Here is a 23,810-nt window from a genome sequence, read left to right as displayed (position 1 = left end):
CATAAACCTCTCACCAACCCTTGTTCCTTTTTTGACTACTTGTAATTTAGCATGAACTCCATGTTTACATAAAGGAATTCCTTTTGCAATTGATGTTCTAGATTGAGATGATGACGAAGGAGAATACATGTTCAACATTAAATTAGTTTACCTTTGAAAATGAAAATGGAAAAAAAAAATGAGAAGAAGCAGGAAGAAGTAATTAAAATGGAAGAATAAAGTGAGGAAATGAGGTAAAAAAATCTGAAAAAAAGAATGAAATAGAGGTAGGAGATGAAATTTGATGTGCAACGGTCATAAATGACCTTTTCTACTGGTTACAAACCAGTCAGGTATACCAGCGGAAAAAACATCTTAAATTTCGTATTATTTGTGGTTAATTGAAAGTTCGTATTATCGTTGGGAAATCAATGAAAAGTTGTATTATTCAGGGTAATTTTTTCTATTTTTTTAATATGTACTTTGTTTAACTACTAGAAGTATGTTATGGATAATAAAAAGTATAAGTGGAATCTACCTTACACTCATATTTTCAATATTACCAAAGGGATTGTGGCAAACTCTTTGTTAGTTCTTCAATGAATTCCTCTTTTTTTTTTTTTTTTTTTTTTTTTTTTTTTTTTTTTTTTTAAAAAAAAAAACTTTCCTCTATTCTTTGTAATTGCTCGATTCACTCTATATAATGAAATTGTTGTCTTGTGCTTTGATTAGAACACACTTATATCTGAGTTATCAAGTGATTTGTCGACTTTTTTTTAGTTCTTTTATACTTTTAGTACTATATTTGAGCAAATAAGTGTTTTTGTATGGCTACTTTGCAGTCTATGAGATAGATTATTAATCGTTTTCATTCGAGTGTGAGCCGACATGAACGCGTATCGGGCAAGACACTGCTCACTAACCATCAGAGTGGGCCATGACTCACAACTTATAGGCGTACCACAAGTACCATTTGTTAGATTACATGGTATGACATGTAATTTGCGACCAAAGAGTTCCTCAACTCAAGAAAACGTCTTTTTCATTCACATACTTTTTCATTTTTCATAAAAATATAGGCATATAGCTTTTGATCATTTATACCCATTTTTCTTAATTTTCAACCGATTACAAATGGGGCTATTTTATCATCTAGCCCAAGTGTGAAGGTAAAACTAGTCAACTACTTTACCTAGACCTAATAACCGATCAACAAAAAGAGGGAAAAAAAAATTCACATCGTACACATCAATATTCCACCAACCCAACTTCATTACATCTGCGGAGCTGCCGAGGTTCATAACTTATCCAACAACAGGAAATCAGGACTCAGGAGCCTTTGTTGTAGAATTTCGTCAAATGGCCGCCATTTCTGGAGCTGTTTTGAAGTCACTGAGTACTACAGGAGAACAAAGAATTTGTCTTCTTAGACAATGTAGTAATCCCATTTCTCGTAAATTGGGATCTGTGCAATTCAAATTTAATGTGGATTCTCAATGTAGATCACTCACCTCTTCATCTTCCTCAGGTTTTTCATTCTTTTTGACTTTTATATCCTTAAAATTTGTGGGTTTTTGGTGTTGTTTAAGAATTGGGGTTTTAATTTTTTTTTTTACTAAGAAAAGTCTCATGCTTGTAATGTAAGAGGGTTTATTTTTTTTTTTTTGATTTATGACATTCTTGATTTTTGCTATATTTGGGCTTGTGGGTTGTGTTTTTTTCTTCTCATATCTTGTATTGCCACCTTGAAAATGTACCTTAGAGAGATTGCTTTTAAGCTTTATTCTGTAATGGTGATTTTAGGATTAAGAATGATGCAAATTAAGAGAGGAATAGGAGGATAGGATCATAAGAAGGTAGAGATTTTGGGGACGTTTAGTTATTAGCATTAAATGATGTAATGTGAATCACTTTTAGTGTTATTTTCCTGAAATTTGTTATGTTATTCTAATGGTATAGAAGCTCCATGTTGTGCGACAGTGGAAGCTAGGTCGATGAACAATAATAAAATGATAAGAAATTCAATGCAAATAATAAGAAAATGACACAAGAGATTTAATGTGGTTCTAGCTACGTCCACCGGCACCGAGGTCAAATAATTTCCAAGATAAATTACAATCACACTCACAAATTATAATGGCTCTCTTGTGATCTCTCTCAATTTGTGAATCATCATGTATTAACCCTAAAATGGGAGTTTATATACTAATGCCCAATAAAAGGAAGTTATTACATAATAAACACAAAGTATCCGTCCCGAAAGACACCTCCCGTGAAAAGAAACCGCCATTTCGCGAGCCGTGTACAACTACGTGAGCTGCAAAATGAAGACAAAACGCACTCCGCGCCCCACGGACCTGGACAGCAGCCCCTCCGCGCCCTGCGGACTACCTTTTTGACCCATATTCATCTTCTTCAATGGTGGCTGCTAGTTTGAGTCACCATTAACAACACTCCATTTATATGAAGCTTCAAATTTTCCATAGGATTATCAAATGGCATGTTGGGCAATTACATGAACTACCCCTTTGATTGACCATAATTTTGGGAGGGTGGTAGTAAGTTTGAATCTTGTTGTAAGAAAGTTAGATATTGTTGTTTATGATAAGATTGGTGACACAAATTCATCTCAATATGTGCTATTTGTCATTCCTTGCATTTTCATTACCAACCATGGTGATTTGTGAAGTAATCTTAAGTGGTAATGAAATTTTGAAGTGAAGAGATAATCGGATATGGCAAGCATTACATGGATGTGGCATTCATCTCAAGATGTAGGACAAGTGTTTCTTTCAAAAGGAGTTGGAAAAGTGAAAAGAGGATATCCAATAGATTTCATGGGAACTTAACATTCTGTATTTGATCGTCATGCTAAGGCTAAAAAACAATTTGCAAAAGGCTAAACGGTCTAACATTCTATATTTGATTGTCATGCATATGTTGTGAAGGTTTTAGTAAACCTTTGGGATCCATGTCTAGGGCAAGACGCACTGAAAGAAGAAAAACACCCCTTAGTTGAATAGTGTAATCTTTCTTTTGAAAGTGGCTAACTTCACGTTTGATTATTTGTTTTGAAAATATGTAGTTGTGGTGTAAGAATAAAATTCATTATTAAACGTTATGGATTGCATGACAATAGGGGTGAGAGCTCAAGTTGCTACATTAAACCAAACAAGCACTGAAGTCGCACAAAATGTGGAAGCTCCTGTTGCTATTGTCACCGGAGCATCTAGAGGTATCGGAAAAGCGACTGCATTAGCCTTGGGAAAAGCTGGCTGCAAGGTATACACCTATTACTGTCTCTTATAGTAAGCTACTATAATTTGTCAAGTTTTAGACTAGGCCACAAATTGTCACGTGTGTGTTTACGCAAGCTTAGTTGATGAAAGATGTCTACTTGCCGTGCTTTATTTTGCGTACTTTTGGTTGATAAATCATCATATACAACATTTCCTTTCTTGCTCAAACATCTTATTTATTATCCTAATCTCTGAAAGAAATTGCTTAAAATGATACCTTTTCCCCTAATTATTAGGCGTGTGTCTTCTAGACCTCCTTTTTGCTTCCAGTGGTGATCATAGTTGTCTTTGTGCTATTACAGGTCCTGATTAATTATGCAAGGTCTTCAAAGGAAGCTGAAGATGTTGCAAAGGAGGTAATGTTAGTACATTGTTTGCTTTCAGTAAAATAGTAAATGTCATAATTGTACTTCATCTTCAATATGGACTTTATCCCCATGCATAGTCCACTAATACCATAAATAATATTTTTTTGAAATAAATCCTGTTTGAGATTCCGAAACCGGGATGAGTATATATCTTTCACTCTACAGCACATCGTTTTGGATCAATATAATAAGAAATTTATTTTTAAATTTTATAAAAGAAATTTACATGATATTTATAACTATTTTATAGCGATTGTAATGAAATATAAATCTATGATATGCTAGTTCAAACCCAACCAATTCGAGACTGGCTGACCAACCTATCTGACATATCAAAATGTGGCACTTCCAACTCTTGTATTGCTATGTTCCTCTTGAGTCTTGAGGTTCCACTTAGTTTCTTTTTACTTGACACATTAGTTTTATGTTTACATGTTTGCTGGATTGTTTTCCTGTTAACTGCATAATGGTTCTATGTACTGGTGGCAGATATATTGATACTATTGTGCCTTAATGAGGTTTTGTTACAATTTGAAAGTGATTCTTAAATTGTTCTTAGATCGAGGCTTATGGTGGGCAAGCTCTTACTTTTGGAGGCGATGTATCACAAGAAGCAGATGTAGAGTCCATGATGAAGGCTGTGAGTGCATTTGCAATTGTTGTTTACTATGTTTCCCTCTCCTTTTCCTTTTTCTATAGGGTATGCGTATTTAATATATGTTATACTTACAGGCAACTGATGCCTGGGGAACTGTTGACATATTAGTGAACAATGCAGGTATTGATGTTATAGTGCCTCTTTAGTTGATTTCAATGTCACATGATTCACTATTCACTAATTTTCTTGCGTATTGCGAATCAAAAAAGCAAATTATAGTCGGGTTTTGGGCTATTTTAGGGTCATTTTGAGCAAATCGTAAATTTACAAATCGAATTAACTGACGAATTATATTACACTGGTTGATTTGATAGCGGACAATTAATTTTGCGCGTCTCAGCTGATCTTCAATGTTTTGTTTTCAGGAATTACAAGGGATGGTTTGCTGATGAGAATGAAGAGAGCTCAATGGCAGGACGTCATTGACCTGAATCTTACTGGCGTGTTCCTCTGTACACAGGTATGCCTGGACACCTCATGACCCACCTAATATTTACGCTAAATCTTTTCAATCTCATTTATACGGGGTTGTCTTTGCAGGCTGCTGCAAAAATTATGATGAGGAAGAAGAAGGTATCTCTGCATACTTGCATATTTCCCTTTATATATTATATAGATAGCCATAGGATTCTGCATTCTGCCTGCACTCTAATTCAAATTTTTCTGCATAATTTTCAGGGAAGGATAATTAACATAACCTCTGTCGTAGGTCTGAGTGGAAATGCTGGACAGGCTAATTATAGTGCTGCTAAAGCCGGAGTAATTGGTTTCACTAAGTCAGTTGCTAAGGAATATGCAAGTAGGGGAATGAATGTATATTTTTGTGTCCTTTAAACTGTTAACTGGTGCTTTCTTTGGCAGTTGTTGGCGGTAATGGAATCATAATTTTGAGTTGTACTCTTGTGATGCAGGTTAATGCTATAGCTCCAGGGTTCATTGCATCTGACATGACTGCAAAGCTTGGGGAAGATATTGAGAAAAAACTCTTGGATGCCATCCCCTTAGGTATTTTTCGAAGTCATTTTAGTTTCTTGTAGATCTGCATGATGCTGATATGCTGTGTGGGAGTTATATCTATTTTACCTAGCTATTGCCGGGAAAGAACCTTTGCCAAGGGGTTCTCTTCGGGTTATCTTTACCATATGGCCGTTGATTAGCAAGGGCAAAGTGGGCTACCACCCAGGGCCCCAAATTTTTTAGGGTCCAAAAAATTTTATTTTCATGTAAAAGGTTGATGTTAACCTGAATTAAAATTAAAAATATTTTACATATATTGCTAAGTAATATGAATTATTAATTTTTTTTGATAGAGTAATTCAAATATCAACAATAAAAAACAATGGAGTATTAACTATTTATTACGCCTTAAGTTTTTTAGGGGTCGTTTTTATCTTTCACTTTGGGGCCAAAAATAAACGAGACGGGCCTTACCATGCTTGTATTGTTTGTCTTCTGCACTTAGTGTTCCTATATCTGTTATCTACGTTTGTGTTGGAAGTGATATTCTATGTATTGGAACTGCCTTCAGCATGCAGTTTTGAGAGAGGGAGTTGGCAAAACTTTTAACACGTGGCAGTATAATCTATTCAATTTTGTAAACAAATTTGATCATCTAATCTAATGCCGATTGCTATGTTGAGCTCTCTTCTAGTTCTTGCAATGAATGTTTAAAAAGGACTCTGAGTGTGTATTATATTTTTGTATCTTCCGTTACGGGAAAGCTAGCGTCTCAAGGTGAGCTTGCTTTTTTATTTGACATTAATCTCAAATATTGTATTTTCTTTCTAGTTAAACTTCTAAATGGCGTTCCAATAGTTGTTACATGATCTCAAAATCGACTTGCCTCTCAGCCGATCTTTATATTTGGAAAACAAAATTGGCATTCTTAGTCTCACCAGTGGCCCGACACATTTCTTACAAGCCGTCTTTTGTATTTATCCGTAAATATTTTGACTACTTAGAAGTCTTGTATGGATTCATTACACTATTGTTTGTGAAGAAGTCGAATATGTTTGTCACAACACCGTTGTTAATGTTTCAGGGAGGTATGGTAAACCCGAAGAAGTTGCTGGACTAGTGGAGTTTTTAGCCCTCAATCCAGCAGCCGGTTATATAACTGGACAGGTCTGTGAATTCTCTGCTTCCCGTTTGTTTCTAACGAGTTTCTGAAAAGTTTTTCCTGTTTCAAGTAGCCAGAACTGCAAAACTTCGATAACCATATATCATTTCCGTTTTTGCATATTGAATTCCGTTGTTGATTAAATATCGGTTCCATTCAGGTGTTGACTATCGATGGGGGAATGGTTATGTGAAGTACTCATTATCGCTAAAAAAAATGCATCAAAATGGGGACGATATGAGCAAGCATGAGCTCAACGGCTGGGCGTGTTCGGTTCTACTGTGCTTTAAGTGCATTATATGTTTATTTATTCATAAAGTTTGAAATTAGTTGCATAATTCTGTAATGGTACAATATTTTGCTAATGAAAGAGAAGTATATTGAAGGTCATACATCATGTCTTCATCATCTAGTGTGCTCGAGCTCGATTGTTGTGTTAGGCTTGATCAAATCTGAACTTGCTCTGGCCTTCGATATAAATTTTGATAGTCGTCTTGTCAAACTTCGATTCAATGTTGAGAATATCGCTCTTATTCATGTTATAGCTCCTTTCATTATCATTACATAATTAGATATTGATTTGCAAACCAATATCATCTTATAAGATTGAGAACCATAGATTAGTTTAGTGGTTGAAGTTTTTGTTTCATGCTATATTTGTACGTGATCCTTATGACTCTAGTTTTAAAAATGTCTTCTCGTATAAATACCAACCTACTTTCATAGATGGTTTATAGTAAAACTGATTCGGATATTGGCTTAGTTAAACGTTGAAGAAGTCGGGCAAACCAAATGACCAACCTTACCCTAATTAGTGATAATAAAGTAGGGTTGATAAAAGTTAACCCAACCTGAAATAAGTGGGTTTGGGTTTAGACTTTTGACCCTATTAATTAAATGGGTCGATCAGACCTAATCTGTTTATTGAATGGGTTAGATTCTAGTCAAAATTTTAAACCTGAAAAAAACCTGTATAACCCATTTAATTAAATGCGTTAATTTTGAGTTAAATCAATAAGTATAAGCTAAACTTAGTTCATTTAATATTTTCTTATTTTTCATAGTAAATACAAAATAAACAACAAAAAAACATAAAGTTAAAATTAAAGCCTAAAGATTTAGATTTAATCAACGTTAAAAACCTTAAAACGAAACCAAAAAATTATAAATGGGTTACGTGGGTCGAAATCAGGTCAACCTAATCTGTTGCAGGTCGGGTCAAGGTTGTGATTTTCAACCCAATTAACTAAATGGGTTGGATTTGAGTCAAGGGTTTTCTGACCTGTTTATATATGAACCAAACCCGAATTCGACCCAACCTGATCTGTTTGAAAGGCCTATAATAAAATGGTTATTTTCAATTAAATTTAATAGCAAGCATCATCTGCAATTTCATAAAAATAAGGACCGCACACACATAATTTGATAAGTCATTTTAATACTGTTATAATAATCTAAAACAAAGAACTATAAGTATTTGGTCTTAATAAAATAAAGGACAATCGGAAATTATCAACACATATACATAGGAATTAGGATGATGAATTGATAATTGGCCAAATTATCAACCCATTTTATATATGAATAAGAAGAAATTGTAGAATTTCATGGTACTATTACTTTACCTAGACCTATAGAGGTAAAAAACACTAGATCAATGCTAACTGTCATGGTGAACATAGGCTCGAACGAGCCTAGACCACACCTATGAATATTGAGAAGTGAGTATCTGACCCACACTGTACTAGTACTTACCATATTAGAATTTAGAACACAAGCCTTCTGCAACTACTGTTAGATCTTGTGCATTTATCTGAATCTTCTATGGCTAAACCTTGAGCCCCAAAACAGAAGTATTGATTCATCAAACTCTTATTGAAAGAGCTTACCCTTTTATGTCTATCACCCAATACTGATCTTTCACCATGTAAAGGCCCACTGAAGAACGAGGATTTTCCAACACTTTTACCTTCGTAATCTCCCATTCGTTTATCTAACGAAGAAGGCGAAGATGCCAATGATCTAGAAAACGGGCTTGAAGTAGAATATCGACTTAACGAAAAACACGATTTGGGCGGTGTTGCTTGCATTACTCCTTGCATTAGGCTTTTAGTGAATTTCTCTCGAGCAGAATGGCTTGGCTTAAGTGCCCTCGAGTATTTTTGCCTGAGTGGTGTTAATTCGTTGTCTAGACTTCTGCACAATCTCAATGTATCGACATCATTGTGCTCCTCATTCCTTCTTGCACCAGCAAATTTTCCGTCACTTTTCTTCAAAAACCGAAGGAGAAATCTTAACCGTTTTGAAGATTTCTTACTATTCTCCAAAGCAAAATGGCTTGTTACTTCACTCGAGCAAGAGCTGAATCTACTACTCGAAAGTTCACAATTTATATCGGACTCGTTATCTTCTGCTGAAAACGGGCACAATTCAGCATCAGGTAATCTGAATGAAGTCCCAGGACTTGTTCCAATACCTTGTACTCTATGCTGCTCGATAAAAAGATTGGACGTTACTGTTTTAGGGCATCGCCTGAGGAGATCTAGAGGGGTTAATCCATAATCATCCCGGATACTTAGATTTATCAAAGGTACACTCATTAGGTACTCCACAACATTGCATTGAACGTTTTCGGTAACAGCTATATGCAGGGCAGTTCTACCCTCATTGTTTCGGTTATTGATGATGTTTTCTAAGTTGACAATTGCAACAGTTGTTAGTCGTTTGATAAGCTCGATTTGCTTGTCGATTCGATGGAAACCAGGGGATCGGAACCCTGCCACCGCCATGTGCAAAAACGTGTTCCCGTCAGAGTTTCTCGATGTGGTTAATGATGGTGATGCTTGGGCTAAAATCTGTACTACAGATGAGTGTCCTCTGTATGCAGCAACATGTAATGCTGTGTTGCCTTGGTTATCAGTGCAGTCAATGATAGTATCAATTGTAGCAATTAGATACTTCACTACCTGCATCCCCAAATGATTAAGTTTAGAGAATTCCTTAACCAAAATTATCAAAAAATATATTATCAATTATAAAATTGTGGAACTTAGTTTCCTCACATACGAGCGCCAGAGGGCACTTGGATGCCGCGGCTGGATGTACCGCAACCTTATCCTTATTAGGGATAATAACAAATAGCTATTTTTCAATTGATTTTTTGTAGCAATATTTATGAGAAACTTCTGTAAATAAGACGTGTACATGAATTAATAAGCCCTTTAATGCAGTCTAATGTAATCCAATGAAATAACCATGAGATTTGAATCAGATCTAAAGTAAATAACATATACTTCTACTTCTTTCGTCTCAAAATATATTCCACTTTTTATTCATAAGAGTCTATAGATTTAATCAAGCTAGACTAGAAGACAACATTTCATTGCTTAAATACTATTTGTAGCACCATTGAATTAGGGCTTATGAATGTACACGACCTTACCCTTTTTAGCTTCTTAACGACAATAGAGTGGTTGTTTCCCTATAACCCTTGATAGCAAACAATAAACATGTGTAATTTCACAAAAAATAGAACATGCACATGATTTTAATTATTAACCATTTAAATGTGGTCCATTATAAGCTCATTAAAATGTACTACTCTATCAAAATGGGCCATCAAATCATGTGAATTTCTCATTTATTTATCTGAAATTATAGACAATGTTTGCTAATAAGGGTAAATCGGAAACAACCTCTTAGTTATCACTTACAAGGGTAAGGTTGTGTATATCCGACCCTCCAAACCCCATAATTAGAAGTGATTTAACGACGTTGGAGTAATGAAATGTTGTTGATGATTGTTAGTGTATACAACATATTATGGGGCTTCAACGATCAACATAAGCTTTTGGTTGAGTTAGTTCCTTAACTGGTATCAGAGCCAACGAAACAAGAGATCACAGGTTCAAATCCCAATCATCCCTCAAATTCAAGTTATTTCGCACCAGGTATGAGGAAGATCTGTGTTACATCCACACTTCAAACCCAAAGGGCTCTCGTGTAAGGGGCAATATTAGAGTATATAACAAAATCTAAGGCTTTAACCATCAGCTTAAGCTTTTGATTGAATTGATCCTTGACAATAATCTCAAACAAAAAACTATAAACTTCTATGTTTGAAAAACTCCCCAGACCCTTCGATGATGATGACTCTATGTTCGAAAAACAGAAAGACTAGATTGAGAAAGAGTTGTAACCTGAAGCTGGCCTCTACTAGAAGCAGAATGCAAAATGGTAGAACCTTGACTATCTCTATAACCCAAAACATCAGAACAAACCACCAAAAGCTCCTTAAGAAGCTCCAAATTCCCTGCTCTAGCAGCAGCATGAACAGCCCTACACACCATCTCATCAACAAAACTCTCTACTTCATGACAACCACCTTCATTCACATTCATAGCAGACTCAAACACAACCTTAAAAACCTCTGAATCCTTACTCCGAGCCGCCGCGTAAAGAATATCAGTAACACCATATTCACCTTCTCCAAACACAAGATTAGGATCTCTCTCAAGCAATTCCTTAACAAAACCCAAATCCCCTGCTGAAGCAGCAGTGTAAAGGAGCCACCCACCATAGCCTGCTCTCATCAGAGAGTTGGACTGCAGCCCATCACCATGTTTGGGCTCACAGTCCATGAGCAGTGCTCGAGCTACACGGGCCCTGCAACGAGTGATATCGTTGTAGGGCCTCGCATCTGTCGCCTTAAGGTTGTCTGGGTCTTCCCAAACAAGCTCAAGGCGACGAGTGCGACGAAGGGAGGTTAGTTTGATGAGGAGGTTTGGGTCAATGCAGAGGAGTTGTTTGACTAAGTCAGAAAGACCATTTGCTGCTGCCCAATCTATGGGAGATGCATACCACCATTGGTCTCCTGTGCTCTCCCAACTAAGTGGGAAGTATGAGTTGGGCATTTTGTGAACACTAGACACAACTAGAATGGGATATGGGATGCAATTTGTGAAGACAAATAGAGGCAGTATACTTCTCAGTCCTTTATATTTAGTACACAACACTTTAGTTGATATAAGTCTTAAGGCAAAAAGAGAAAAAGATAACAAAATGGAAAGTTTAAGATTCTTTTATATGCCTCTCAATAGTAGAAGTACATAGAGGGTCTAAATTCTTGCACTGAATGTGACAGTTGACTGAAAGGTAGACAAAGAATGAAATTATGTGGGTCCTAGTGGTACATATCATGTTATATCACGAGAAAGAAAAGTGAAAACCATCATAACAAATGAAACTACTTCTATTCTACGAAATTTAACTCAGTCTGTTTCATTAAATTTGTCTTACTTTTAATTTTGACTCAATTATAATTAATTTATTTTTTTATTTTATCTACGCAATTTTTGCATTTTCTATAAAATACTACTTTACCATGACTGGCTATGGGATAAAATTGATGAGATTGACTATTGAGGTAGTATTTATTACTCCATGATTACCATACCACATCTGAATAATGTAAATGCTCACCTCTACTAATCATGTTACTTGGACATGCAAACCTATACTCGTCTGTGCTCTATTCTTTTAAATTTACTACATTATATTATTAGAGATAACATTTTTTTGAGTGTATTTGGTTTAAGTATCAAACTTGGCTAATATATTTCGAGTAGAGGTGTTCAAAACATACCCAATGACCCAAAATTTATGTGACCTTATAATCGAATCCGATTTGACCCGATTTCAAAGATGATTTACACTTTTGAAAATCAATATGGAAGCAAAACCCGATTTCAAATCGACCTGAAATCAACCTAATGACTCGAATGAACACCTCTAACTTCGAGTGACGTACCTTCCACACCGGGGAGATCAACTAAATACATGAAGTAGGAGGAGAACAGTTCAATGTATTTAAAAGAAAGGAAAGCAAAATAGTCTAATTCGCTAGAATTCAACAAATGAGGCAAGACTTACTCAATTATTGTAATACTTCTATTTAATAGAACTATTATAAACAAGAGGGAACTTTATGTTTTTGTCTGTAACACAGAGAATCTAATTGGGGTAGCCATCATATTAATAAAAAAGGCAATAATTAAACAACTTTTTGATTTAATTTAGTAAGTATTTTAATTAGATTAAAGGCTACATCTTGATTTTGCTTAGATGGGTCCCAAAGCACATGGCAGAACCAGCAGAAGAGAGAAAATGAAACATCATGGAACCAAGCATTTTTCATCAATCCCTTTGTCTCTATATGGGTGTCCTATCATTGTTGGTTAAGTTCTCCTTGGATCTACAAAATTGATTTTGCCCATCCTTTATTTTTCTTTTGTTTTCAACCTCACCAAACAAGCCTCATGCCACATGTGACTAAATTTATTCCAATCCCAGATCAATATGAGAAAACAGGCAGGTATCCTGTGCAAATTAAGTATAGATCAACAAAGAAAAAAAAAAAAGAAAAAAGAACTTCAAGGGGTTGTTTGGTAGGAAGGCTTTGGGGGAGGAAATGGGAAATTTGAAAAAAGAATGTGTTTCAAGTCCTTCTTTGTTCACTGGGAAGAATAATTGAGAGGGTCTTAAATTTAACCAACGTCCACCATAAAAAAAGTCGAAAGTGTCCTATAGAGCAAGTACATAAGGTTAAAATGCTATTTCTGAAATCTTAACTAAGAGTCTAATATAACAAATAAGTCTAACATAACAAATAAGGAGTGAGACTTTTTAATTTAAAAATCTCGTCTCAAGTCTCAAGTCTCAACTAAAAGCCAAACACCCATTTGAACAACGTAACAATAATGGGTGCTCTAAGTTGTATCCTATTAGAATTGAAGGCATAACGACTTTTGTGGACAATGTGAATAATTTTACGATGTCTCAAACTATATTTTGGTAATGATAAGCTCAAAAATCTTTACATCAAGATTATGATTCATGAAAAGTAACATGAGTGAACTGGAAAATCAGTAGTCTGACACTTGAGCCACCAACTAGAGCCAAACTTTTAAGGCCATACTCGGGAAATTTAGTGCCTAAAAATGGATGTCCAGACCATATTATTTCCTATAACTCATCTTAAGATTTAGGGCCTACATGTTTTTAAAAAAATTGAAAGAGATCTTAGCAAAGCTAGAAAGGCAACTCCCCATCATTAAAAAAAATATGGATTAATTAAGCCTAGTAGCTTATAAAGACCTGTTTGGTAAATCCACTTTTGTAATTTTTAATTGTCAGAACAAAAATCATGAGTGGCAAACACAGTTCACAGCAATAGCTAGGCAATGGATTTTAGGTGATATGAGACCGTCTTACCGTGAGATGAGTCTATATAAAAAGTCTATTATGCTAAAAGTTGCTCTTATTGGACTATTTAACTCAAATATGAAGCACGTCTCATGGTGAGACCGTCTCCTATAAGAATTTATGAATGGATTTTTCTATACATGAGATTTAGTCAACAAAATTTGAATACCCAATTGTCCAATACCACAGAGGCACTAAGTGGTTCCCACTTAAGTAGGCTTTGAGAGGTAGATCGCACACACCTTACCCTTGTTAGTAATAATAAAAAAGTTATTCCCGATTGGGTAACAAATATCATTTGCAACTTAACATATATAAAAAGTGCTCATAATTTATAAATCACTTAATATTCCATTGTCCCTCTCATTTTGCACTTTTTCATCTAAATGATGCAAAATGAATGGGACCGAGGAGGAATAAGTTAGAAATCATATGTTCCTCTCCTGTTACATTCAGGAATACCTTTTTTCATTTCAGCAGGTACTGGAACCCATAGCAACCTCCTGGGAATCCAAATCATGCAAAATTGATATCAACCTTCAAACTGTGTCAAATAAACAAATTCACATCAAAAAAATAAGACTCAAAATAGCTATAATAAGAATGAAGAAAGGAAAAACATGAAACACTTTTGTGTCATCAACAATAACACTACGAAAGCGTCTATGCCATAAGATAAGGGTCGGCTACATAACTGATAGATCAGTTTCAGTGGTCGTCACGGATAATCAAATTTAAAATTGGAGTTAATAGCATAAGGAGCTCGCGATCTGCTTGCACAGATCTTAAAAAAGTTACTAATACATAAGGAAATCTAACAGGGGATAAACAGGCAAAGTGCTTGCACAAATTGTTAGCTTGAGATCATCACTGTCCTTGAAGTTGAAGCTATTATCCATTAATAGACAATGCTTTCTTTGGAACCTAACAAACAGAGGTGTTCAATGGGGCGGAACAAGGCGGGGCAATTTCTTAACAGGTCAGATCGGGTCACATTATTTTTATAGTGGATCAGGCCGGGCTGGGCCAAAGGTCCATTTGACCCTTTAAAAGCTCCACCCTTTTAAGAAAATTAACAAGCTGATCCTTTCAACATGAGCCGGATCACGGGTTTTACCGTGCCCTAACCCATTAAACACCTCCACTAACAAGTAATGAATAGAAATCAAACAGTATCCATAGTCCTAAGGTAAACAAATTCCTCTCCATCATTTCATACACAAACTCAATTCATCTTATCAAACTGCCTTGCCTTGCCTTTCCTTTATATATCTACCATGGAATCACAAGCTTCAAGCAAGTGAAGTGCTCATAATGGCGTGAATCGTGATTCAGCCCATCTAAAGATTCTAGGCATCTTAAAACTGACAATTCAACGAATAACAAGGGCATGGCCTTACACTACTTGCCTCACAACCTTCCTCATTAAAGAACTTAGAACCTCATCTTCTCTTCAACTACCACATGAATCTTATCAACTACTATTGAACCTCAGAGTATCTTGTTAGGTTTCCAATTTCACTACTTTGGAAAGTAAATATGTTGGGAATTGTGCAATCATAACATTGAGCATAAGAAGAATTCTATAATTCCAAAGGTACATGTGTATAAATTTTAGCTCAAATCATCATTATACTCGGTGTTTTCCGCTCATAGGAACTATTATCAGGGTCTGGGAAGCAAAGGAAGGCAGCAACTCACGGCCAAAGAGTCACTCGGCTCAAGAAAGATCCGCAGATGAATCCTCAAAGCAATACTCAAATAAACGGAATTTCAGACTTTTGGGTTACTAAAAGTATAATTCCCACTCTACAATCCATGTGAAATCGGGATTCAATGGGAAAAACAGAGCTAAAATATAAACACAGAGATTATTGGGATCTATTTAAGGCTTTGCAATGTTCATCATTCTTCCTGTCTGCTGCAATATAATGCAGGATCCAACAACAAATATTATGAGCAAGTAGAATCTAAATAAAAGGATGAACAAAATTAATACTGAATTAGCATATAACAAAACTCGTCCATAAACAACTTCCATCAAAACATATGTAAGATATGTGAAATAAGAATCCATCAAAACATCTTCAAGGGTAAAAAACAGGTATACCCCTCAAATTTATTTAGCACTTCATACAAAATCTAAGCTTTTAAACAGTATCAACCGGAAAACTACAGATTGCAAACTCATTTTGTCTTCAAAGAGGCGAAGTTCTTATAGCACGATCAAGCTTGGACTGAAGCCATGTACACGATCAAGTCGATCACCCTAGAACTGCAAAATCACAAGCATATTTTTGTGTAAGCTTCAAATTACATAAAAACAAAACGAAAGTTTCATCCCAACAAGAAATGACGTCAAAGATCGTCAATAGAAAAGACTACTTAATTTGAATTTATCCAATACTAATCTACAACTAAAACGTTTCAATCGATTGTACTAATGAGAGACTTAAGATGTTACCTGTATCCCCATTCATTGTCATACCAAGAAACCAACTTCACGAAGTTCTTATTCAAAGCAATACCAGCTTTTGCATCAAAGATGCTTGACCTATAGAATAGAATACGCATAATTTATAACAATTTTGCACGAGATAAGATTAACTCGAATGGCTAGTGTTTGGTATCATATTTTATGAAACAATACCTGCTGTCACCAAGAAAATCTGTAGATACAACATCGTCTTCTGTGTAGCCCAAAATGCCTTTGAGATTGCCCTCGGATTCCTCCCTGATAATTTTAAGCAAAGTTTAGTCGCAACCACAACACAAAAGAGTACAATGTTCGACCAAAAATAATACTAATACAATAAGTTTCGTTTTGTTACTTGATAGCATCTTTAATTTCCTCATATGAAGCTTCCTTCTCGAGCCTAACAGTTAGATCAACAACCGAAACATCAACAGTTGGAACACGGAATGACATTCCGGTTAGCTTGCCGTTCAAAGATGGAAGCACCTTTCCTACGGCCTGAAGAAACAATCCATGGATTATAACGAATTTCCATGTTAATTCACAAATTTATTTTGCTAACAGTTAAGAACAAACTCAAATCATATAAGGATTGAATTGCACTAACCTTAGCAGCCCCAGTGCTGCTAGGAATGATGTTGAATGAGGCAGCTCTTCCTCCTCTCCAGTCTTTGCTAGATGGTCCATCAACAGTTTTTTGTGTAGCTACATAATCCAATAAAACAAAGGCCAAATTTATCAAAACAACCGATGTAACATATTTCGCCATTTTAATTCACTTTTTGAATTCGTGATTCACTCAAAATAACCCTGAAACCGACCATAATTGAATTTCATTGATTCGTGATTCACAAGTAAATTAGTGAATCATGTGATAATTCATGGGCGAAGCTACATTAGGGCGAAGGTCAGCCACAGTCCACCCTCAAAAATCGTCGACAGTGTAATTTACGTGGTATATTTGGGGCATAAAATATTTTAACTCTATGTTAGAAGTCAAACTAATCGTTGGTTTTGTTGTCAAGATAACAAAATTGATCAAAATACCCTAAAATTAAGGTAACTTCGAGCCCCTCGTCTAAAATCTTCTTTGTGATTTTAATATGAAAACTTTTTGCCCCTTCCAACTTGTCGCCTCTATATGCAATAACAGGTCAGTAATCCAATGATAAGTATCTCTTGCCTAGGCACGATTTAGAGAGGTCGGATAAACATAAACTAATCCTTATACGAAAACAAAGGGATCAATTATGATTGACTCTTGTTTGCCAAAAATATGAATCATTGTAGTTAAGTTTTAGTTGATAAATTTACCGGTGATGGAGTGGACAGTAGTCATAAGTCCCTCAACGATGCCAAATCTATCATTGATAACCTGCAAAATTTTAGAAAGCCAAATAAATCACGATATTAGAACGCGAATAAATACAAGAACAAGACCAAATAACTGTTTCATAGGGAATTTAAGAAGGATATAAATGACTGTTAGTTCACTAACCTTGGCCAAGGGAGCAAGGCAATTAGTAGTGCAGCTAGCATTAGAAACAATGTCGATTTCGGGTTTGTATTCCTTCTCATTAACACCAACAACAAACATTGGTGCATCTTTGCTAGGAGCTGAAATTACCACTTTCTTAGCTCCACCCTTCAAAACATATCATTGTATGAGATCACACATTGAAAGCTCAAAATTGGTACAAGCTATAAACCAGTAACACAACATGCCAAATGCCAAATGCCAAGTAGATTCTAACGATGTAGGATTTGCGAATTGGGAGGTAAGGTAAGATATACACAACTAGAGGTGTTTAACGAGCGGGTCGACCCAACAGGTCAAGGGTCAAGTCACATTTTAACGGGTCATTAGCGGGTCAAGACAATATCGGGTCAGGCTATTACGGGCCTTGATGTAAAGGATTGGGCCAGGCCGAGTCGGATAATTATAGAATTGGTTGCGGAAAAATTTACCACTTTTTTAATGTGATATTATACATAGGTGGGGCGACCCAACAGGCCATAAAGTAGAATAAAAAACAATAATATGAATTTAAAAAGGATCAAAGTGGATCAGATTTAAACGGACTTTGACCCGCCCCGGCCCTTTTAAATTTTACATGAACCACACCGACCTAACCCATTTAAATTTTGACCCGACCCGACCCGACCCTTTGAACACCTCTATACACAACTTATTCATAATCTCATACTATAATAACAAATATGTTGTAGGGCAATTGATTAATGAATTATTTTTACCTATAGTCTCCTATGAGAACTATAAATCTTTGACTCTATTGAGAATAGACAAATATAAATGTCAACTATTTAGATTTTTCTTAAGCAATCCTCTCTTATTAGTGTAAGAATTAAAATTAATTATAAGATGAAGTACTACATGTGCAATATATTTGGTGAGATACCTTCAAGTGAGCAGCAGCTTTGTCTTTGTCAGTGAAAACACCAGTAGATTCAACAACAAATTCAGCTCCAGTCTCACCCCATGGGATCTCCTCTGGATTCCTATAATCAAATCACCATACCCACAAAATACTCATCAATTTTACAAAATTTAATGTGTTTGGCATTTATTTTTTGTAAATGACATTAGACCCTTTCTAAAATTTTAGTGGCCTAAGAAAATAAAATTTTTTCTATTAAAACCTTTTTTTTTTCTATTAAATAACAAAACACCCAACAATTAATTTTTACCGAAAATCTTCATAACAATTAAACAACTTATTTAACGAAAAATAAAAAGTTGATATTACGAAGTGATCAAACATCCACTGCAAGCTACCAAACACCCAAAAAATCAAGTCAAACAAATGAAGTACCTTGAGGCAAAGACAGCAACAGATTTGTCACCAAAAAGAAGAGTCTTTGAATCCTGGACCTTAACTTCATGGTGCTTCCATTGTCCATGGACAGTATCATACTTGAACATGTAAGTCTGACACAAAAATTTAATTTATGTTAAGTTTTTAACCTAAGAAAAAAAGACAACATTTTTTAGTATAGATCAAGACTAATTTTTTCCTATCATAAATTCTTGAATAATAAAATAAAAAATTAGGACTTTTTAGCATAAATCAATGAAAAAATTACCATATAATCAGTAGAAATAAAAGGATCATTAATAGCAACAAGCTCAACATCATTCCTTTGAAGAGCAATCCTTGCTACCAATCTACCAATTCTTCCAAAGCCTATATAAATCATTCAATATTCACCCATAAATTAAAAATAAAAATAAAAACAATTAAAACCCATAAAAATTTATCAATCATTCTTATATCTTACCATTGATTCCAATCTTAATTTTCTTGTCAGAAGCTGTTCAAAATTTAAGACCAAAATTACATTTCATCATCAAAATTCAATCAAAATAAATAAATATTAAATGAAATGATAAAGTGAAAATTACCCATAATATTAAGGGACAAAAATAAGAGATAGAGAGATGTAGAAAGGAAACTTTTAGAGAATGATTATTGATTTGAAGAAGACTATGAAGGAAGAAAAGTTATAATGGGTGTATTAATAAGGAATTGTTGGGGGTTTTCGAATGGTTTATTATTTTGAAAACTGCTTTTTTGTCAATTCCAAGAGGCAACAAGTCTTGATTGGCAAGTTGGATATGTCTTTCTTGGAACAAAAGAAAGAAATTCATTTGGTTATTCTAGAACTTTTAGAAGTACTTCTAGAAAATTATTCCGTATGTATTTTTAGAAATTAATCATTTTCTCTTTGAGGTAACACAAACGTCTTAGAAAATAAGAATAAATTATTTAGATTAATTTAATATTTTGTTGATTTTCCTACAAAAATTAAATTTTATTAATTATGGATAATTTTCAAATTTAGGATCACTTACCCAAAAATAATATTGCCCAAATGATGATCGGATTTTGCAGATTGATTGCTTAAAAAGAAAAAATATAATAAAAAAAAATCAAAATTATTAAAAATTAAAAGTTAAAATCAAAAAAATAACTTACTTGATTTGTCTTTCATATTTTAAAAATTTTTTATAATTTAATTTTGAATTTACCTTTTTATTTTTTAAGCAAAATGACTTATTGCATAGATAAGAGATTACCTTGGTGCAGTCTTAGCAAACAACCTTAATAGTTAAGATTATTCATATTTTATCAAAAATCAGAATTATTATATGAAAATTTGTAAACGATTAAATTATTCTAGGTGATTTATACAAAAAAATAAAAAATATGTATTATAGTCGTATATTGTAGAAATAACCATATTCTTTGTTGGAAAAGGAAAATAAATTAGATTAACTTTATTTTATTTAATCTGTTAGAATTGACCAAAAAGTTTTCATAATTTTGGTCAAAAGAATATGATAAATGAAGTCCTGTTGAAATACAGTGATGGAGCAAATTCAGAGTTACTACTTACTCCCTCCGTTACTATTTGTTCTTCCTATTTGGGTATTTCACAAAGATTAAGAAAAAGAGAATCTTTGGTGGTAGTGGGTATTATTTTAATTATATAATAGTGGAAAGTAATGATTGTATTGGAAGTATGAGGTTGTAGTGGGTATTATTTTAATTAAATAGTAGTGTAAAGTAATGATTGTATTGGAAGTATGAGAGAGAAAATAATTATAAATAAAAGAAAATGGGTACATTAAAAGAAAAGGGGGATTTTAAGGGGTAAAAGTGAGATAAAAACTTTCTAAAAATAGAAAGTATTCTAAAGTGGAAGAACTTTTGAAACTACCCGTTATAGTAATGTGGAAGATAAAAAAGGAACGGAAGGAGTACTAAATACTAACTAGAGTAGTATATGGGGCAAAAATCGAAGGAGGGAAAGGGTTGTAGTCTAATTACTCAAAGGGTATACTTGAATTAAATGCAAATATTTAAAGGATAAAAAAAAATCAAAGTAAAAAAATAAAGTTTTTAAATGAGAAATTAGTAAAATTTAATTGTTGTAGAGATAGGAGAATGGTTGCAAATTAATGAAAAATGTAGGGAGCTTTTAATTTTATGGGATAAATATTTACCCTTGGGGAGGGTGAGGAAATGTATTATCTCCATAATAGAAGAAATCATCTTCTTTTTACATCATTATTTTTATTTCATGCTCATTTTACCTTCTTCACAACTATCTCAACTACTTTAAATGTATTTCTATTTGCTTTTATTTCATTAATTTGACTTTATTTTTTCCTTTAGATATTTACATTAAATCCAAACATGACCTAACTAAAGGTTTCACTTACAATTTAATTTGGTAAAGAGTCATATTTGTTACAAAGTTTTAAAAGGTTAATTACAAGCTTCAAAAAGTAATAAGAACAAATATATATAACTGACATATTTATTAATTTTCTTTATTTTCATTTCTGAATATGACTTCGTCACTTTATTTTTATATTTTATATTTTATTTTTAAATATATTTTAATCTAATATATTTAATTTTTTAATTTTTGTATCAAAGTAAATAAGAAAAGCGCTTAACAATGCAATTGGGTATATATGATAAATTCAATTGTTAAACTAATATATACATATATATATATATATATATATATATATATATATATATATATATATATATATATAATATTGAGTATCGATGCTTTTATTCTCAAAACATTAGTCTTTGATATAAATTATGCATGCAAATGCATTATTGCGTAGTTAACAAATTATTACTTTTAAGTCAAATAATACTCAAAGTTAAGGCATGATAGGAGCATCTTGTAAATTATCACATGTATGCCTGTTGACTACATCAATTTTTTTTTGTTATTCTCATTTCTAAAATACAATATTTTAATTTTAGTGTTACACTTTGACTATAAAATTTAATTAAATTGTAGAAAAACATATTCATATGAGATTTAATAGTTTCATTTAATTATGTACTTTATAAATGTTAAAATTTTTTAATATTAAAAAGTACATAGATAAAATTATTTGACTTTTAAATTTCCGTTGAATCGAAAAAAGAAGTGATTGAGAAAACAAAGAATATTATAGAGTACTAATTATTAATAATAATAGTATAATATCACAAGTCCGTAATTGACATTTGGGAACATGACAACCACTTCTAATTTTAAACATATAATAATAATGTAAATAATAATGTCTTAATTCCAAGAATATAAAATAAATTCATAAATAAAATAAAAGAATTAACGTAACAAAATTACACTTTTATTATAAAACCATAAAAATTAATTTCAATGATATTCAATATTTCATCCACACCTATATATATATATATATATATATATATATATATATATATATATATATATATATATATATATATATATATATATATATATATATATATGTTTCTTATCATTTATTCTTATATATTACTATCATTCTTCATTTATTAACTTACAATTTTCATTTCATTCTTAACTTGTGCTCAATTTTTAATCATGTCTTTTTCCAATTATACAGTTCACTTTTGACTTAAATATTAATTATATATTAATTAATATTTTCCACCAACTTAAAAGGAAAATAATAGCTATCATTTTCATTAACTTATTAAATTATACTCCTAAAATATAGTGTGGGTTATGCCATCATATATACAGTCACCAAAGGTCAGGAAATGTAATTTATAATTCAGTCCAAAATCAGTCTAAATAAATAATAAATAAAGTAATTAAAAATTGGGAAAAAAATCAAATAAAAAATGGCGTCGCCCGGACTCGAACCGGAGACCTTCAGTGTGTTAAACTGACGTGATAACCAACTACACCACGACACCAAGTTGGCTGTGAAACCACAAGTTTTATATTAATTGATGTTTTTAAAGTAGGCGTTTCGATGTGAAATGTTTGAAAATGTCACCGGCAAATACTTCTAGTTGGTGGAAAATGAAAATCCTTTCGAAAGTATAAATAGAATGAAATAAAAAAAAAGTGAGTAAATCATAAAATTAATAATATAAATTTCACTAAAAAATAAATAAATAAGTGAATAAGATTAAAACATTAATTAAATGTAGATGAAAATTAAAGAAAAAATATTAGAAGAAGTCAATAAGACGATGAGTCACCAAAAAAAGTATTTTTGTAAAAGTTGAATAATATAATGTTTCTTATGATTTATAAATCATATAAATTAACAAAGTCAACGATGATTAGTATAGATTAATAAAATTTTGTAAGCATGAGAGCATGACTTTTTTTTTTAGTTTGATTCTTACATATTCTGTTTATTAAATAAAATTGTTGGTCTTGGAAAGGCATGATTTTGCCAAACACTCCTCCTTCCTATCTTTTTGGCTTGTTTACTCTTGTTATTGAGGCTTTAAGAGTTAGGTATAATGGATCTTTATAGTAGAGTATTTATAAATAAGAGTGAAAATATATACGATAATATTAAAAAAAGAATAATTATAATCAATTCATTATAACGGAATAAAATGAAAAATGGAGCAATAAGTCTAATAAAAGAGTATTTGGAATTTGGATAGGCTAACTTAGAGATATATTGTATACCAAATTAATTTGTCTTATACAGTAAAATTATCTCTGTTAATCACAAAATAAACTAATAAAAACTCATTTTGCACTATAATTGAAACCCATCTTATAGAATTAGGATGAAAAAGGCAAGTTAATTATATTACTATTTATATCAACA

At 33.0% G+C, this 23,810-nt stretch overlaps 3 protein-coding genes and 1 non-coding gene across 4 annotated transcripts; 1 reads left to right on the top strand and 3 right to left on the bottom strand.

The window, feature by feature from the left end:
* The first annotated feature begins 1,117 nt into the window (after positions 1 to 1,117).
* Positions 1,118 to 6,994, top strand: LOC130821448 (3-oxoacyl-[acyl-carrier-protein] reductase 4). Its single transcript, XM_057687235.1, has 11 exons — positions 1,118 to 1,507; positions 3,119 to 3,261; positions 3,581 to 3,634; positions 4,206 to 4,286; positions 4,379 to 4,424; positions 4,670 to 4,764; positions 4,845 to 4,877; positions 4,983 to 5,117; positions 5,216 to 5,309; positions 6,346 to 6,428; positions 6,584 to 6,994. Exons 1-11 carry the CDS (start codon positions 1,339 to 1,341, stop codon positions 6,614 to 6,616), a joined length of 966 nt encoding a protein of 321 aa, XP_057543218.1. The 5' UTR covers positions 1,118 to 1,338; the 3' UTR covers positions 6,617 to 6,994.
* An 850-nt stretch (positions 6,995 to 7,844) lies between these two features.
* LOC130821446 (uncharacterized) lies at positions 7,845 to 15,567 on the bottom strand. Its single transcript, XM_057687232.1, has 2 exons — positions 10,623 to 15,567; positions 7,845 to 9,389 (listed from the first exon to the last, which is right to left on the bottom strand). The coding sequence occupies exons 1-2, from the start codon at positions 11,334 to 11,336 to the stop codon at positions 8,190 to 8,192; spliced, it is 1,914 nt and encodes a 637-aa protein (XP_057543215.1). The 5' UTR covers positions 11,337 to 15,567; the 3' UTR covers positions 7,845 to 8,189.
* A 102-nt stretch (positions 15,568 to 15,669) lies between these two features.
* Positions 15,670 to 19,879, bottom strand: LOC130821447 (glyceraldehyde-3-phosphate dehydrogenase, cytosolic-like). Its single transcript, XM_057687234.1, has 12 exons — positions 19,587 to 19,879; positions 19,463 to 19,495; positions 19,268 to 19,368; positions 18,997 to 19,112; positions 18,583 to 18,682; positions 17,661 to 17,807; positions 17,477 to 17,537; positions 16,770 to 16,867; positions 16,518 to 16,660; positions 16,337 to 16,420; positions 16,151 to 16,240; positions 15,670 to 15,961 (listed from the first exon to the last, which is right to left on the bottom strand). Exons 1-12 carry the CDS (start codon positions 19,588 to 19,590, stop codon positions 15,913 to 15,915), a joined length of 1,026 nt encoding a protein of 341 aa, XP_057543217.1. The 5' UTR covers positions 19,591 to 19,879; the 3' UTR covers positions 15,670 to 15,912.
* A 2,976-nt stretch (positions 19,880 to 22,855) lies between these two features.
* On the bottom strand, positions 22,856 to 22,929 carry TRNAV-AAC (transfer RNA valine (anticodon AAC)). The gene has a single exon. It is a non-coding gene; the product is annotated as a tRNA-Val (tRNA).
* Between the last annotated feature and the right edge of the window lie 881 nt (positions 22,930 to 23,810).

This window comes from Amaranthus tricolor, chromosome 8 (genome assembly GCF_026212465.1).
Source record: "Amaranthus tricolor cultivar Red isolate AtriRed21 chromosome 8, ASM2621246v1, whole genome shotgun sequence".
Lineage (NCBI taxonomy): Eukaryota > Viridiplantae > Streptophyta > Magnoliopsida > Caryophyllales > Amaranthaceae > Amaranthus > Amaranthus tricolor.
Note: the sequence above shows the minus strand (reverse complement) of the source record. Positions and strands in the feature narration are given on the sequence as shown.